A 15,055-nucleotide genomic window follows, 5' to 3' on the forward strand; every position below is an offset into this window, starting at 1 on the left:
GAAACTATTAAGTCTTGGGCTTACTCCTCAGTTTTTTCAAACTGTCTTACTGCAAAAGACGAAAAGCTTTTTCACTTGTGACCAGAGGCCCTCTAACTTTGACATCTGGCTTTCCATTGCCTGTTATTGTCCTTGGCTGTTTATTATGCTTCTACAGAACAAGAATGGTTTAACAATGGCCATCCAACCCTGTTATCCTCATAGCTACAATTTTCTCCAAACATCTTAAATGTCAGCAAATCAGATAATGCATTTCCTTCTATAACCACCCAATCCCCATTAACTGCCAGTGTTTAAGTTGTAACAACTGGGACTTGTGACAGGACTGTCTATCCTCTGCCTATCATCAGTGATGGGGTCTGGGCTGCTTATCTTTAAGTGTATACCACACAATCTCTACTACCTATTTCCACATGAGCAAAAACTAAAGCAGTTTGTAAAAAAATTAGAATGCTTTCCAAAAGAAAATGAAAATATAGAACAAAAAATTAAATATCAAATTTATATAAATAATAGATTTATTCAAAGAGAAATAAAATGTCCTTGGTAAAGCTTCTGTAAAAATACTGTTTCTGATACTGTATCTGAAAACTGGCTAACTAGTCACTTTGTCAATACATTTAACGCATTAATAATAGGTACCACTGAGGACATACATTGTGAAGAAAGAGAACAGGTCAAATACTAAAACATACATATCGTGACAACTCAAGGTGACATGAATATTTAATGAAAATTTAGAATAAACAACATATGACTTTCATTCTGTGGACATAAAAGGAGAAATACAGCAATTCATTTTACTCATTACATTTTACAAAATCAGATGAATGAAGCAGTATTTTTTAATAAAAACCGTAATTTAATTTCCAACAAATATGTTACCATCCTATTCCTTTATCCTGTATGTATGTATCTAATTGGCAAAACATATTAGATTACTGAAATCAGTAATAACCTAATCCATGATACTTCAATTGCTTCAATCAATAAACACCTTACATTTGAAACTTATTTTTCTTATGCCATAAGCCTGATTATCAGTTCCATAAAAATGTTACGCCCTACCCCTTGGCCCATTAAGTATAACTAGTCTTCTGCACAAGGCTAAGTGGCTAAGGTACTTTTGAACATCACACACAATTCATCAAGTGCACACACACTACTGCTCCTCGCACACACGGCCACCAGTGGACAAGCAGCTCCCCTAGTTCTCTTGTTCCTCATAGTGAGCATAGCCACTAGCATAGGTCCTTCCTAAATTCAAATTAGTAAACAAATCTGATGACTCAGTGTCTGAATCCTTTCTGCCTTCATCTTCTTCCTCTTCATCATCCTCTGCTTCATACTCATCCTCCTCCTCATCATGGTAGCTGGTATCACCATATTTATCAGATGAAAGGTTCTTCCAATAAGCATCATACCCAGAAGCTCCATCTCCCTCTTCACCTCCAGTCTGCCTGCCAAATTTCAGGGAGCGTGCTATAGAAGACAGATATGTACATGGCATTTTGTTAGTTCCAGTTCTCTGTATTCTCATCGTCCTTTATAAAATTTCATGAATTTCATTGGCTGCTTTAATTCCAAATGAAAAAAAATGGGTCATATTTTCCTAATTTTTTCACCTGAGTCTATATACACACCATAAAAATAAAAGTTACAGTGTTGTTTCATTCAATCTAGAAAACAAATTAGACCAATAGACCACTCCAAAGGTAAAAAGGCATGTTTAAAACTAAAATACCTTTTGTTTGGTCAGTACACTTTTCATAAGACAGCTATTTTACAATGCAGATGCACTGATAAACAAAGCCTGTCATTTCTTCTGCCTTAGTAGTGACACAAAGTTTAGTGCAGAAGATCAGCAAAATCATCGGTCTCACTTCACTGTGCCACTATATCTATGATTAAACAGTGCGGTCAGAGTCACTTAGAATTATGGTTCCATTCTGACATGTTTGCTTAAGAGTCAAATTTCTCTTTAACAAAATTGGGAGCTGCATTACCATAAGCATGCTTATAGTACTCTTATTCCTTCACAAAAAAAAGTTACATAAAAACCACAAGATAATTTCCTATAGTAGTGATATATTATGTAAATAAATATAGGTGCTCAAATACCACACACCTAAGATAGCTTCAGAATGAATTTGACTTTAAGTACTTAAGATTACCACCACTTTAATATTAAGGAATTATAGCAACTTAACTATTTAACAAGGAAGCCTCAACAAAAATTTTAAAAATCACTATCATAAATTTCAGTATTTGTTGTCATTGACTAAGGCAAATACCAAATATCAAAATGATTATTGGCATATTTAAGTAAAATTGAAAAACTTTACCCACATATTTTCCTAAGCTGTAAAATTCCACTTGCTTAAGAGAACACATTCATCTTTTCAAATAAGAGGCAATAAGAGAAACAAACCAAAAAAAAAAAAAAAAAAAAAAAAGAAGATAAACTTTGTCAAAGTATGAAAGCAAAAATCACTTCCTTAGCATCCTAAGGGCCTTACTTGACATGCTAAGGTCCTTAGTCTCCTGAGTTTCATGCCCACATTTAGGGCAAGGAGGCTGTTTTCCTTTTTCTTGCTTAAACACTTTGCTCCTTGTATGATCATCACAGAAACAAGCCTATATAGGAGAAGCAAAATAAAGTCAATAAATAAAAATGTAAAAATATACCAAACACAGTATTCAGTGTTTTAAAGATACAGTTTTCTTAAGGCAGAGATTAAGAATTTTGTCGGGACCAGTCACACTTTCCATTTAATGTTCTTAACAGAAATGGTTTTTGTCAGGACTCTTCTGAACAATGATCTAACAAAAGGCAGACTAACTATACTGAGTATGACATGTAAGTACATTTCGTCATTAATAAATATTTGCGTATTCATAAGGTCCCAGAAGAAATGAAATAATGGTGAATAGCCTACTTACCCTCACACAGTATATGGTCTAACTGGGGATGGAGATACAGAAAAAGCAATTACAAGACACTAAGCACTGAAGGGGAAGTGCAGAGGGAAGGGCAGCAAAACACACATGGGATTTGGGAAGGGGATCTTAGAGACACCAAGTCTTATTCGCGATATGAAGAATGGGAGGGCCAATAGGGTAAGCAAAGATGGAAAAGTGTTCCAGGCAGAGAAAACAGCATAGACAATGCCTGAAAGTCATTTGGTGAAACTGAAAGAGTTGGAAGATAAAAAAGTGACAGAGTTAGGAATATAAGAACTAGAGAAATGCTTCTGAGAGGAAGTGACTTGGCTGCATCTGTTGAGTAATCTTTGATGAACAATGATAGAGACTAGGCCTAAGGACACAGAACAATATGGAAATCTTTACCCAAACTCTTCTATGTACATTTTGAATTAAAATAGACTCTCATCGCCTTGGTCAGAATGTTCTCCATTAAAAACACCAAGCCAGGATTCCAGAGAAATGTGCACTACTCACATCTCTACTACAAGGTGACTGGATGACCACTGGAAAGTCATGTGAGCTTTCTCAACTTCAATTCCACAATCTCAACAATAAAAGTGTTAAACTATATAATTTTAAGGACCCTTACAAATTAATTATAGCTATAAATAATCCAAGGACTGGTGGAGAGGTACAGAGATTAAAAACAAAATCTAAAAAGAAAAAAATGCATAGGTATACCTTACAACGGAGACATGAGTGCTGACCAAGCCGATTGCATGAAACACCTGTGGGAAACAGATTCACCTTAAAATCCCATTATTTGGTTCTTAGATTTTTGTTTCATCTTTTATCAAATCACTAAAAGCTTACAATGAAAGCTTGCCTTATTACTCACAGCTGCCTGTCTTTCGGGTTCAAATACCATAAAATACACAAAGCTCCCGTGTCACAAATAAAATATTCAATTTCTTATTATACATTCTGCAAAAGTCTAAGAAAGGCCTAACAGTACTATATACGTTGAGATGCTCTTTTAATCTTTGAGAATTTTATATATAAATACTGCAAGAATTATATACACATGCATACATATATATTGTGCATATGTGTGTGTGTAGTATGCATGTTGTATGCATATCTCATAACTTATCAACTTTAAATTTATACATAAGTATAATAATTAGCATTTCATACCAGAACAAAAACCAAATTAAAGGAAGAAAATACCTAGGGAACTTCAGTCTTTTTCCTGTAATAGTAACTACTATTTAATAAGGGCTATTTAAATGCCAGGTTAAACATACTATTTTATATGGAGTCTTATTTCAATGAACCTTCCAAGAAAGAAACTGTCTGTAAAAATGATACTATTATCCCACTCAGTAATGCCAGCTCTCAACTGGAAAATACATGAGAATTTTGTGTAGAGGTTAAATGCAGGTGGCCTGGCACCCACCACAGACTTAAAGATAGAATCTCCAGAGATGAGGCCTGGGCATCTATCTATTTTTAAAACCTCCAGAGGTATTTTTGATACACAGTTCTATCTAAGAATCACTGGACCCAAATAGGAGAAACAAACAGGGTGGTATCACTTACTGGAGGGCATCTGGAAATAGGAAGGAAGAAGGGTGATGTTTCGTTTTTATAATACTTTGAAGGCAAAAATGGTATGTGGTATTCTGAACCAGAAAAGGTGTAAGTCTTGCAATGCCTAATCAAATCAAGCTAATGAAATGAAGAACTGGCCCAACCAATGTGCCATTGTCATTTCTGCTGAAAAATTCAGAACTATACTCTGACTGTTTTGAGTGTTTTCTAGACAGAAAATAAAGATCCAGTTAAATTACCGTTCATGAGAAGCTGTTAAAAAAAAACAACTTGATTCCTTTTTAATTAATACTTATACTATTCCGAATCTTGGATATAAAGAACATCTAATATTTAAAAACTTACATTTAAATGTTTCTGCTTCTAAAACTTGGCAGCTGGCTTGATGCTCAAATTGATCATCTTCACAGAGAAAGTTATGGCAAAAAGAACAACTGAATATTCTGCCTCCTATTGGATTAAAAGAAAAAAAACAAAAATGTAAATATGAAAAACTTTAATTTAAAAAACTCCTGTCTCTAGAACGGCTTAAAAGAAACGGCAAGTTACTTTGGAGGTACACCAAAATTGTTCATTTTTGTTCTGACAAAACCTAAAATGAAAACTGTTTAAGTCCTTGAAACTGAACCATAAAAAAAGGAGCTCTTACTATCTACTAGCTACTCACAAAATACAATGCTCAAAGAGCCTACCTGCTCCACTACAACTCTCATCCACATTTGGTTAAACAATACTAGCATTGACTATACAATAACTGATAGCATAGATCCCTTTTCTAACTACATGGATAATCAAAACAGTACCTGTAGTAAGGATTGACAGTATCTTGAAAAAAATCTCAAAAACAGCATTCAAAATATTTCAAAGTCAACCTTCACTTATAACAAAGCTCATTAGTTTGTCTAATGACTCACCATGGTCCCACACGCCTCGTTCACATTCAACACACTCAGCATCAGTAAGAGGGCAGGCACAGGCATGTGTACTGAGACATTTCCTACCATGGCAAACCCAGGCTTCACAGAAGTCACATATTGCACCCTGTAATCAAGGAACAAGGAAATATAATCACTGTCACCCAACCACCTGTTTAACCATGACAACCATCAAAATTGCATACATTTAGCAATTTATCAACTCTCAATGATAGTAGAGAGCTTCATTTAAACATTTTACTACTCAGAAGCCAAAAAGGGTTCTCTGAAAAACAACTTCTTAACAGCTATCCACAATATACAAAACTCAGTTATAGAGCAAAAGAAAAAAAGGTAAACTATACACTTACCCTAATATCACTTAATTAAGTCAAAGAGTTGGAAGTGTTTTCTTCAAAATGAATTCTAATTCAAATGAAGTTTGGAGGAGCCAACAATTTAAGCTTTCTTGTCTATAATAATTTCTGTAACTAAATTGAATTTTTAAATACTACCATTTCTGATTTTTTAAAATACCTTCTTGATCTACATACTTGTAAAATAATTGCATAGGTTTTCTAGAATTACTGAGAAAAGTACTGAGAAATAACTACAGATGGACTGAAACTTCTGCCAGTTTCTTTTTTTCTGTTATGGCAACTTATGCTGTAATAATAATTACATTCTTTGTGGAAAAAATTTTAAGTAAAATTTATGGAACTAAAATACAAGTTAAGACTCTCCAATTCTATACCCCCCAAAAAATAGACAAATAGAATACATGTTTCAATGAAACACTGATACCTACCAAATACTAAAAGCTAGAAAGAACCTTAAGAAAGTAGAACCAGACAATCTTTCCTTTATAAAGGAAAAGCATGAGGCCCAAGACTAAATCCAAGTCCCAGAGTTGGATTACAAGTGAGGTGAGATTTAAAGCCAGGTTTTCGGAATTCTATTATTCAAGGCTCTGCAACAAATGTAGTAAACAACAAATAGGAAGAATGTTTTTGACTTGCAAAAATGGTTTATCAGTATAGCTAGCAAATCATCAACTATATCTCTTAGATCAGCCAGAGGTCTTGCAAAAAAAGAGATGGTACTCTCAAACTAGGTAATCTAGAAGACGTTTTCTTTTTTCTTGTTGTTGTTTTTTTTTGGAGGTGCTTGGAGTTTTGCTCTTGTTGCCCCGGCTGGAGTGCAATCCGTCTCTTGGGTTCAAGTGTTTCTCCTGCCTCAGCCTCCCAAGCAGCTGGGATTACAAGGCATGTGCCACCACGCCTGGCTAATACTGTTTTTTTGTTTTGTTTTGTTTAGCAGAGACGAGGTTTCTCCATGTTGGTCACGCTGGTCTCAAATTCCCAACCTCAGATGGTCCGCCCCACCTCAGCCTCCCAAAGTGCTGGGGTTATAGGCATGTGCCACCATGCCCGGCGCTCTAGAAGAGTTTTAATAGAGATAATTTACAGAGCCCAGGGAAGAGCTTAGGAGAAACAGGAGAGGACTACCTGGCCATATAGAGAAGAACTGTGGTCCTTAGAGAAAGGACAACACCAAACCAGGATAACCTGGCAGGGAGTGAGATGAAGGAATAAACACCCAGATCTTATTATCCTGCTGTTATCAAGGGGAATCTGGGGAGACAAATAGAAGATATCCAGAAAATCACTTTTTTTTGAAATTTACAGCTAATGATATATGATTCTACTTAAATGTTTTCTTTATGTAAGAAGAAATTATTCACATTCAAAAAACACAGTGAATTTTAAAAAAGGAATTTGACTGAACTGAGATAAACAAGCCACCAAGGAAGACTGAAAGGGTTTTTGAGTAACGATAACACTGACAATCTTATACTTAAAATAAAGAGGAATTCACAGGATGATAATTCTCGGTCCTTGCTTCTATAACATACGCACATATGAAATATATCATAGGTCTGTCTCATAATAGAAGTTTACATGTTCTTGGAAATTTACCATAAATAAAACATTCCATTTGACATAAATATAGTATCACTTTCCTCATGGACTGAAATTTGAACAAAATTTTATTTAAACATAAAATCTCACAACAATACAGTAAAATCGGTTAACTCATTTTTTTTTTTTGAGACAGAGTCTCACTCTGTCATCAGGTGCCACGCTGGAGTGCAGTGGCGTGATCTCAGTGGCGCGATCTCTGCTCACTGCAATCTCTGCCTCCTGGGTTCAAGCAATTCTCCTGCCTAAGCCTCCCAAGTAGCTGGGACTACAGGCACATGCCACCACGCTCAGCTAATTTTTGTATTTTTAGTAGAGACAGGGTTTCACCATGTTGGCCAGGATGGTCTCAATCTCTTGACCTTGTGATTTGCCTGCCTCAGCCTCCCAAAGTGCTGAGATTACAGGCGTGAGCCACCACGCCCAGCACCAGTTAACTCATATTTAAAAGGAAAACATGTTTTAGGAAAAAGAGCAAAATACGTCATATAATCCCATTTTTTTATTATTCAAAAAGCTGAATTCACTTAAAAAAAAATCCCATATATAAGGAAGAGGTATGCTACATGTATACACTTTTTTGAAATGTAATGTTTTAAAGAACACGATTATCCTAGGTTCCTTTGGAATTAAGTTGCTTATTTAACCAAAGGCTTAATTAAACATTGGTTAAGTAGGGCTTTCAGTACACTAAATACTGTTTTGTGACGTCTGGTTAAGAGATATTAGAAAGGTGTCACTGAGAAATGAAATTTCTGTTTAGATAGGCATGAAAACTTTCCATATCTTGTATGTTTCCCAATAAGAAAGCAGCAGCTAGAAACAAGTGGGTACTGAGGAAAAATCATACAAAAAGCATGCCACTGATAATCCAGATAGCCGCAGATTAATTGAAACAAGGGACAAAGCGCTGAATTTAGAAAAAAAAAAAATAACCATTGATCAGAAAGACTTTATATTATCCTCGAAAATGTACTAGTCTAAGAGATAGTGACAAGAAGCTTACCACCATTGCAAGGCCAGTACTATATACACCAGCATGCTTTATGACACAGTCTGAAGACTTCATCATGCACTTTGTTTTCCCTAATAAAGAAAAACATTTGCACTGTTAGTCTTGCAAAGGAATACATACCAGTATTCACTAATTCCTCTTTTTATCTAGCCCAAGTTCCTGAGGAAATAATTTTTTAAAAAATGAAATTGAATCAGTATTTACTGTTGACATAACTAAAAAGAGAAAATGGATATAATTGAGACTTCATTAGTTGAATCAGGCTTTTCAGATTACAAATTACTAATGAATCTATAAAATGAACTATACGGTAATGTACATGCTAATTTAGGTTTCTACTAAATCAGAAATTGCAGGTCATGCTTCATAATCTAATGATCATTTTAACAGTTTAAAAACTTATGAATCTTCAGATTATTTGAAACATTTTTTAAAGGAATGCTTTTTATAATAATTTTACATTTTATAATTCACAATAAAAACTGTGGTTTGAAGTTATCATTTCTTTCCACAGAACACCTCAAACCAAACGAAACCAAATAATGATTATGTAACTTATCAAGTTAATGTAATTTTATCCAAACATAAAGATTTACAAACATAGCCCCCAGTTAAACATTTTTCCAACAAAATTTTGAAATAGTGCCCAAATAAGCACAATAAACAAGAATACAATGATACAGCTACAAATCACTACAGCCACTAAACCTCTGATCTAGCAGCAAATTAAATTACCAACCCAAAACACTAACAGGAAATGTGCTTATCAGATACTATGTGAGAATTAACAATGTCATTAATCATCCATCTGAGACTCCATAAAATGGAACATAAAAGAAACAATTTTCCGTTACCTTGATTTCCTAAGGAACAAAGTTAAACAATAGGAAATGAAATGAGAGGCAGTGGCTACCCAGCTGTTCCATGTCTAACACTGAGAGTAAGAATCAGTACATGAGAAATGCATCCATCTAACAGCACTACAAAATTTAAGCCCAAAGATACTGAAAATATGGGTAATTCCTAGCAAAAACTTACCGCTTAATCTTCCACAAAATCTATTTTCTCACTCTACATTCATTACCTTTTGCAAAATAAGGCTATAAAAACTGCCATGAGTATACCATATAAGCCAGTTTTCTCTTTTTCATTAATTGTAGAATTGAAAAGATATCTTCTTTGAATGCTAGAGCTATAGAAACATTCAGGGATATAGCCCTAAACACTACTAACTTTCTGGAATATTATTATATATAAGCATATTTAAATGAGCAGATCCCAAATTCGTTCCACCTGAAAATATTATTATCTCATAAATAAAAGCAGCCTTTATTCATCAAAAGTTGGGAGGAGGTGTAAATCTAGAGTAATAAAGTTCATCGGGTTTCTTTACTGCAAGTCGTCAGAATTTCTAACATACAAATACATAATAGAAATGCCCCAGATGAGAATGAGAGGAGGATGCACGCAGTATTTTTCAAATGTATATGCACATATATTTTTCAAGAAATATCCATTAATATTTCAAGTAGTTCATGGAAGACTATTTGGGAAACACCCATCTTGCTGACATACAGTTTTATTTTAAATTATCATTTCAGGGTACAAGTCTCCACGTATACTTAAAAACTGGGCACCTGACTTAGGAACTCTATTTCAATCACTTGGGAATACACGTGAGGAAACTCATGAATCATACTGTAAGCATCAAACACAAAAACTACTGATCACAAACTAAGTACCAGGTAAATGTGGAATAAAATTATTCCCAATGGTCTAACACACTGCAGGTAATATCAGCAGGAATCAAAATGTAGATAAGTAAACAAATAGACACTGACAAGACTAAGATAGTATAACTAAAAGTTCAGGATCATCAAATGTTATGTCTGAAATCTGATCTTGTATTGTTGAAAAAAACTTATTGGTAACCTGTATCTAAATTGTACCTTAATTATTTTCCAGCATTACATCAAAGAGACAAAAACCAAGGCTTGATAGTTTTTTGATAGGCAAAATAATGTTTTGCTATTTTGTTAAAGGTAAGGTATAACATTATAAACAATTGTAAGCACTGTAAACAACAGCAACAAACCCACACAAGTTCAAACTGATGAACTATCAGTTGATAAAAAGATAAAAAGTATACGTCCTTAGTTATTATATACTTACCACACTGTGCACAAATTGGTAACTTCTGTACAGAATTACAAAAGTAGCAAAATGCTCTATTCTTCTGCCGCCTTGTCATGTAAAGTAAAATTTTAAAATATGGTCAATGTCAGATAAAAGGTCAGAGGGGACAATTTTATTAAAGGTAGATAGAAAAAGAAATAATTTACCTCTGACACTTGTCACATTCCTGTAACATATAAAAATATCACATTAATTTTTGTGTTGACTGAAAACGGAGAAATTTACTTGCATTACAAGGAATAACCTATTTTGCATGTTAAAATTTAAGTAACACTACATCAAAGCCTCTAACTCCACCCACATATACAAGCATCTACCCACGCTTAAGTAACAAAGGTATGCAAGAGAGATACTCCAGGTATATAACTAGAGGAAGAAATGGCATTACTATGAAAGAGGCAAAATACATCGTCAGTTCGTTTTTTGATTGTTTTTAAGGAATAAAATACCACAAAGCAATTGTTTGCAAGGAATAAAATACCACAGAATGAACACAAGAAACAGGAGAGAACACAAAATAAAGTTCAGTGAAAATCCAGATTTCTACACATGGCTGTATAAGCTCTCCAGAAGCTGGCCCCTAACCACCTTCCAAATCTTGCTGGCCTGTTCTTTTTAGACGCAAGTCACTAATGATCAGCTATTCCCCAAATATGTCTTATACTCTTTCTTCTCCATGTGTTTACTTATTCTAACACTTTTCCCTAAAAAGTTTCTCCCACCTGCTGAAAGTTCTGGTGAAAATCTCACCTCTTCTGTGAACTGCACCCCTTTCACACACAGTCAACTTTATCACCTCTTAGTCCTAATAAATACATTGTACCTTTATTAAAGCACTTCCAAAATCTAGCTGTCATTACATATTTAGGCATGCCTGTCATTTATTGTTTTGTCTGCCAGCACCTCTCTTCTCTGGAAAGGACTGGTAACACAGAAGAGAGCCACACTGTCACATCTGTGCTATGTAATTGGCCTCTCCCAAACAACCCCAATAAATGTTAGTCCTGGGACAGGCATTGGGTCAAGCCCAGCCTTTCAGAGTTCTTTCCTTCTCTCAGGAACTATACGTGATGTGAGACATGCAAGCTACCTGTAACTATGAAACCAAACAAATGGAGTAAGACAACATGAAAAAATGGAACTAATAAGGAAGAAGAAACAAAAGCAAAAGATAGAACTACAAGTTGTTCCAGGTTCCAGTTGTCCCTGAGTCCTAGGTATATCCTTCCTTTTCCCAGCAATATGTTATTCCATTATCCATTCAACAAACTATTTTTCCCTAAGGTAATTTAAGTTAGATTTCTGTCATTTATAAACAAACAAATCCTAATATACAACATAACTGAGCGATACACTTCTGAAAATAGGGACCATGTAATTGATCTATGTATCACCACCCACAGTGTCTAAAATAACCTGACACAGAGTAGATGCACAATAAACATTTGCTAAATTAAGCTACATTAAACAATTCATACATGTTTGACAAAACAAGAGGAGAAAAAAAGGAACAGTGGGAAAAGAAAAGCAAAGAGGAGAGTTGAAAATAGGGAGAACTGGGATAACTCAGAGAAACAGTCAACGAAAGGGAAGAGGTAACGATGACATAATTGTTAGTTTTTTCACATATTTTACCATTCAAAGCAGCCCAGAAATTATCACGACGAATCCATTAGCACAGGCAGATAAGGTAATAGAACAGGAAGCGAACGGATGTTAAGCAGAAAGTTGAAAGAAGAGAATAAAAGAATTGCTAAGAAAATATGATGAAAACTCAACTAAGACAAATTAAGGCATCAAAGAAACTGGAAAATGTAACAGTTTCTATTATCTATTCTTGTCCAATATCCACCTTTATCACCAACAGTATGTCAAGTAATATGCTAGGTTTTATAAATAATATAAAATCCAACAAGAATCACTGCTACTCAGTGAAATCAATGGACGTGCCAGAGATTTCAAACTGAGTAACAAAATAAATGCAAAAACACTGTATTCACTAAAATTTTATTCAGGCGTACTTCAGATAATATAGTATACGGTTTTTTCCACTATCAACTGATATCAAAATGAGCTGTTACCATCGAAGCATTACACGGATGTTTAGCTAAATCTATAGTGCTTCTTGATGCTCTTAGTTGTTTTTCACGTTCTCGGCGGTTCTCAGCCTTCTTCCTCGCACCAGTCTTTTTTTTAGGCATTTTCCCCTATTTTGACACAAGAGAACAGAAAAGATATAATTGACTGACTGCATTTACTATTTTAGTAAATTAAGAAACAGGACAACAAAGTATTCTTATTCTTGTTCAATGTTAAACTCTATCATTTTGATAGTTAATCACATTCTAAGCCTTATGAAACGTTAAGCACTTATTCCAAATGAAGCGGACGACACTTAAAACAAGGCATTTATTTGCACTAACAATTCTCAAATTGTAAACGTCAAAAAAATTTACCCTAAAAGACAAACTAGTTTTCTTTTCCCACTAAGAAAAAAGTCTCTCCAATGATAAAGTATTCTGCACCTCATTAAAACAAATGAATCATGTATGATTAACAAAGAAAATCATTAAAAAGATCATTATTTACTCAGTTTATATCACTTGAGCTGACGCTGACCATGATTCAGATAACCTGAAGCTGCCAACACCTCAAGTATAACAAGTCTAATTTTTCCTCTGTAATATGTAAACAAAACATCTAAGTCAACAAATAACACTATTGATTACGAAGTCAAAACATTCTTAAAATATGCAGGGTACTATTGCTTTGACTCTGACAAGTGTTCTTCCCTCTACATGCAGTGAGCGTATCATTTTAACGGGGTTCGAATTTACGTTTAAGAGTATGTTTAACTTTCATCATTTAGTTGAAATACAAGATTTTTCTAAACTGAAGTTTTCTGAACTGAATGCTCAATCAAAAAATCAGGTGGTAAGCAGGACGGTAGCAACTCAGAAACAGCCAGGAGATTTAATAGGTGGTTACTTCGGAAACGTAACGCCCAAACCACTAAGGCAGGGTTCCAATATGCAAAAGGCCGAAATCTAGAGGGCGTGCTGCCCTGGCCAAAGAACCTCAGAAAATAATCAGGAGGCGATCATGAGGATGAACTTTCTGCGTCCTCCAGGGATGTCCTTTGAATCCTCTGATAAAGTTAAATCTCTGTTTGTTTGTTTGTTTGTTTGTTTTTCCTCCAGTTTTTGTTCCACACGCTCAAAAGAGTGATTCTTCTTCTCAGCCTTACATGGGGTTCCCCCTTTTCCGGTAACACTTGAACTTGCGGACATTGCGAGTGTCATCAAGTGAGGAAACAGGCACGGGGCACTGCGGCTCTAGGAGTCCAGCTGGGGCTGAAGGACCCAGTGGGACGAAGGGGCATCCAGGGGAGCCGCGGCGGCGGAGGCGCCACGCGGCTCGGGGACCCGTAACCGTCACCCTCCCGCGGGACACCCTACCTCGAGCGTGCTCCGGGCCGACCTCGCTCACTTGGGCGGGGAGACCGAACTCACTGAGGGGGCCGAGGGACAGGCAATGGCGTGAGGCCCGCTCGCGACAGCAGCAAATCCAACTCGCGGACCAGGACTCCGGGAAGAAGCTGCTGAGACCGCGGGAAGCTGACAGCCGGCTTCGGACACTAGGAGACTGACCGGACGTCCTTTTACGACAGTAGCGTCCTTACGGCGGACGTCACAGGAAAGGGCCCGCCCACTTGCGTTCGCCCCGCCCCTGTCCCGCCCACTCCTGCAGTGCCCGCTGCCCCCCATTCCTAGGAACAAGATCTGCCAGGAAAGGAAGGGAATGCGAAGGAAAATAGGGAAGGACCCCTCAGTTTCACTTTTTGAGAAAAAGGAGAAATCTGAAAGGAAGAGGAAAATGAACTCCCAGACTTGGTACTGGATCAATTGACTCAAACGGCAAATGCATGCTTAATTCTGTTGGAAACCTTTCCTCCCCCAAATCTTCCGGCCTCACATCCCACCTTTTCTTGGTTGCTGCGCAAGCTGTGCCTTCCGATGCCTGAGGAACTTTCGTACTAGCCTCCTCTGTCTCGTATTTCTGCTATGCCCTCTGGATTCCATTCCTTTGTGAACAAATCATCCCACATTCTTTGCCTCTACTGTGTGCTCTGCCTGTTTTTAACCGAAACCTGATGTTCCTTCTCCTGCATCAGAATCTCCTTCAGATCCAGCACCTTGACTTTGCGTAGCCGACGGAGCTGGGTTTCCTAGTTAATCTCTTGAAGCTCTGCCACACTTAGGATTCAGTACTGGGCCTTTTCCTCAGCTTTTTCTGCTCTCCCACTGCAGGAGATAAAAGCTTCTTTATTTGCTACCAAAGAGGGCTTCTGGAATTTACTATTAGACCCACTCTCAGCTGTTTGCTGTTTTCAAAGAACCAATTTT

General features: G+C 36.3%; 1 protein-coding gene across 2 annotated transcripts; it reads right to left on the reverse strand.

Annotated features, from left to right (window-relative positions):
• Positions 1-488: 488 nt before the first annotated feature.
• On the reverse strand, positions 489-14,319 carry ZNF330 (zinc finger protein 330). Of its 2 annotated transcripts, none has more exons than XM_039479202.2 (10): positions 14,108-14,319; positions 12,731-12,856; positions 10,796-10,815; positions 10,626-10,696; positions 8,445-8,524; positions 5,457-5,583; positions 4,888-4,992; positions 3,670-3,716; positions 2,520-2,637; positions 489-1,482 (listed from the first exon to the last, which is right to left on the reverse strand). In XM_039479202.2, exons 2-10 carry the CDS (start codon positions 12,848-12,850, stop codon positions 1,208-1,210), a joined length of 963 nt encoding a protein of 320 aa, XP_039335136.1. In that variant the 5' UTR covers positions 12,851-12,856; positions 14,108-14,319; the 3' UTR covers positions 489-1,207. The 2 variants fall into 2 exon arrangements, with proteins under 2 accessions (XP_039335136.1, XP_039335137.1); XM_039479203.2 differs by having other exon boundaries at positions 14,162-14,313.
• Positions 14,320-15,055: the final 736 nt, after the last annotated feature.

This window comes from Saimiri boliviensis, chromosome 3 (assembly GCF_048565385.1).
Source record: "Saimiri boliviensis isolate mSaiBol1 chromosome 3, mSaiBol1.pri, whole genome shotgun sequence".
In the NCBI taxonomy this organism is placed as follows: domain Eukaryota; kingdom Metazoa; phylum Chordata; class Mammalia; order Primates; family Cebidae; genus Saimiri; species Saimiri boliviensis.

What these genes read in the sequence shown, in the direction of transcription:
- ZNF330 (XM_039479202.2), bottom strand. Translation starts at nt 12,850, where the DNA reads ATGCCTAAAAAAAAGACTGGTGCGAGGAAGAAGGCTGAGAACCGCCGA. An exon ending in ACTCATGTCTCCGTTGTAAG is followed by an intron (nt 2,638 to 3,669) that starts GTATACCTATGC and finishes TCTCCTATATAG; the next exon opens with GCTTGTTTCTGTGATGATCA. An exon ending in TAAGGACCTTAGCATGTCAA is followed by an intron (nt 1,483 to 2,519) that starts GTAAGGCCCTTA and finishes TGTCTTCTATAG; the next exon opens with CACGCTCCCTGAAATTTGGC.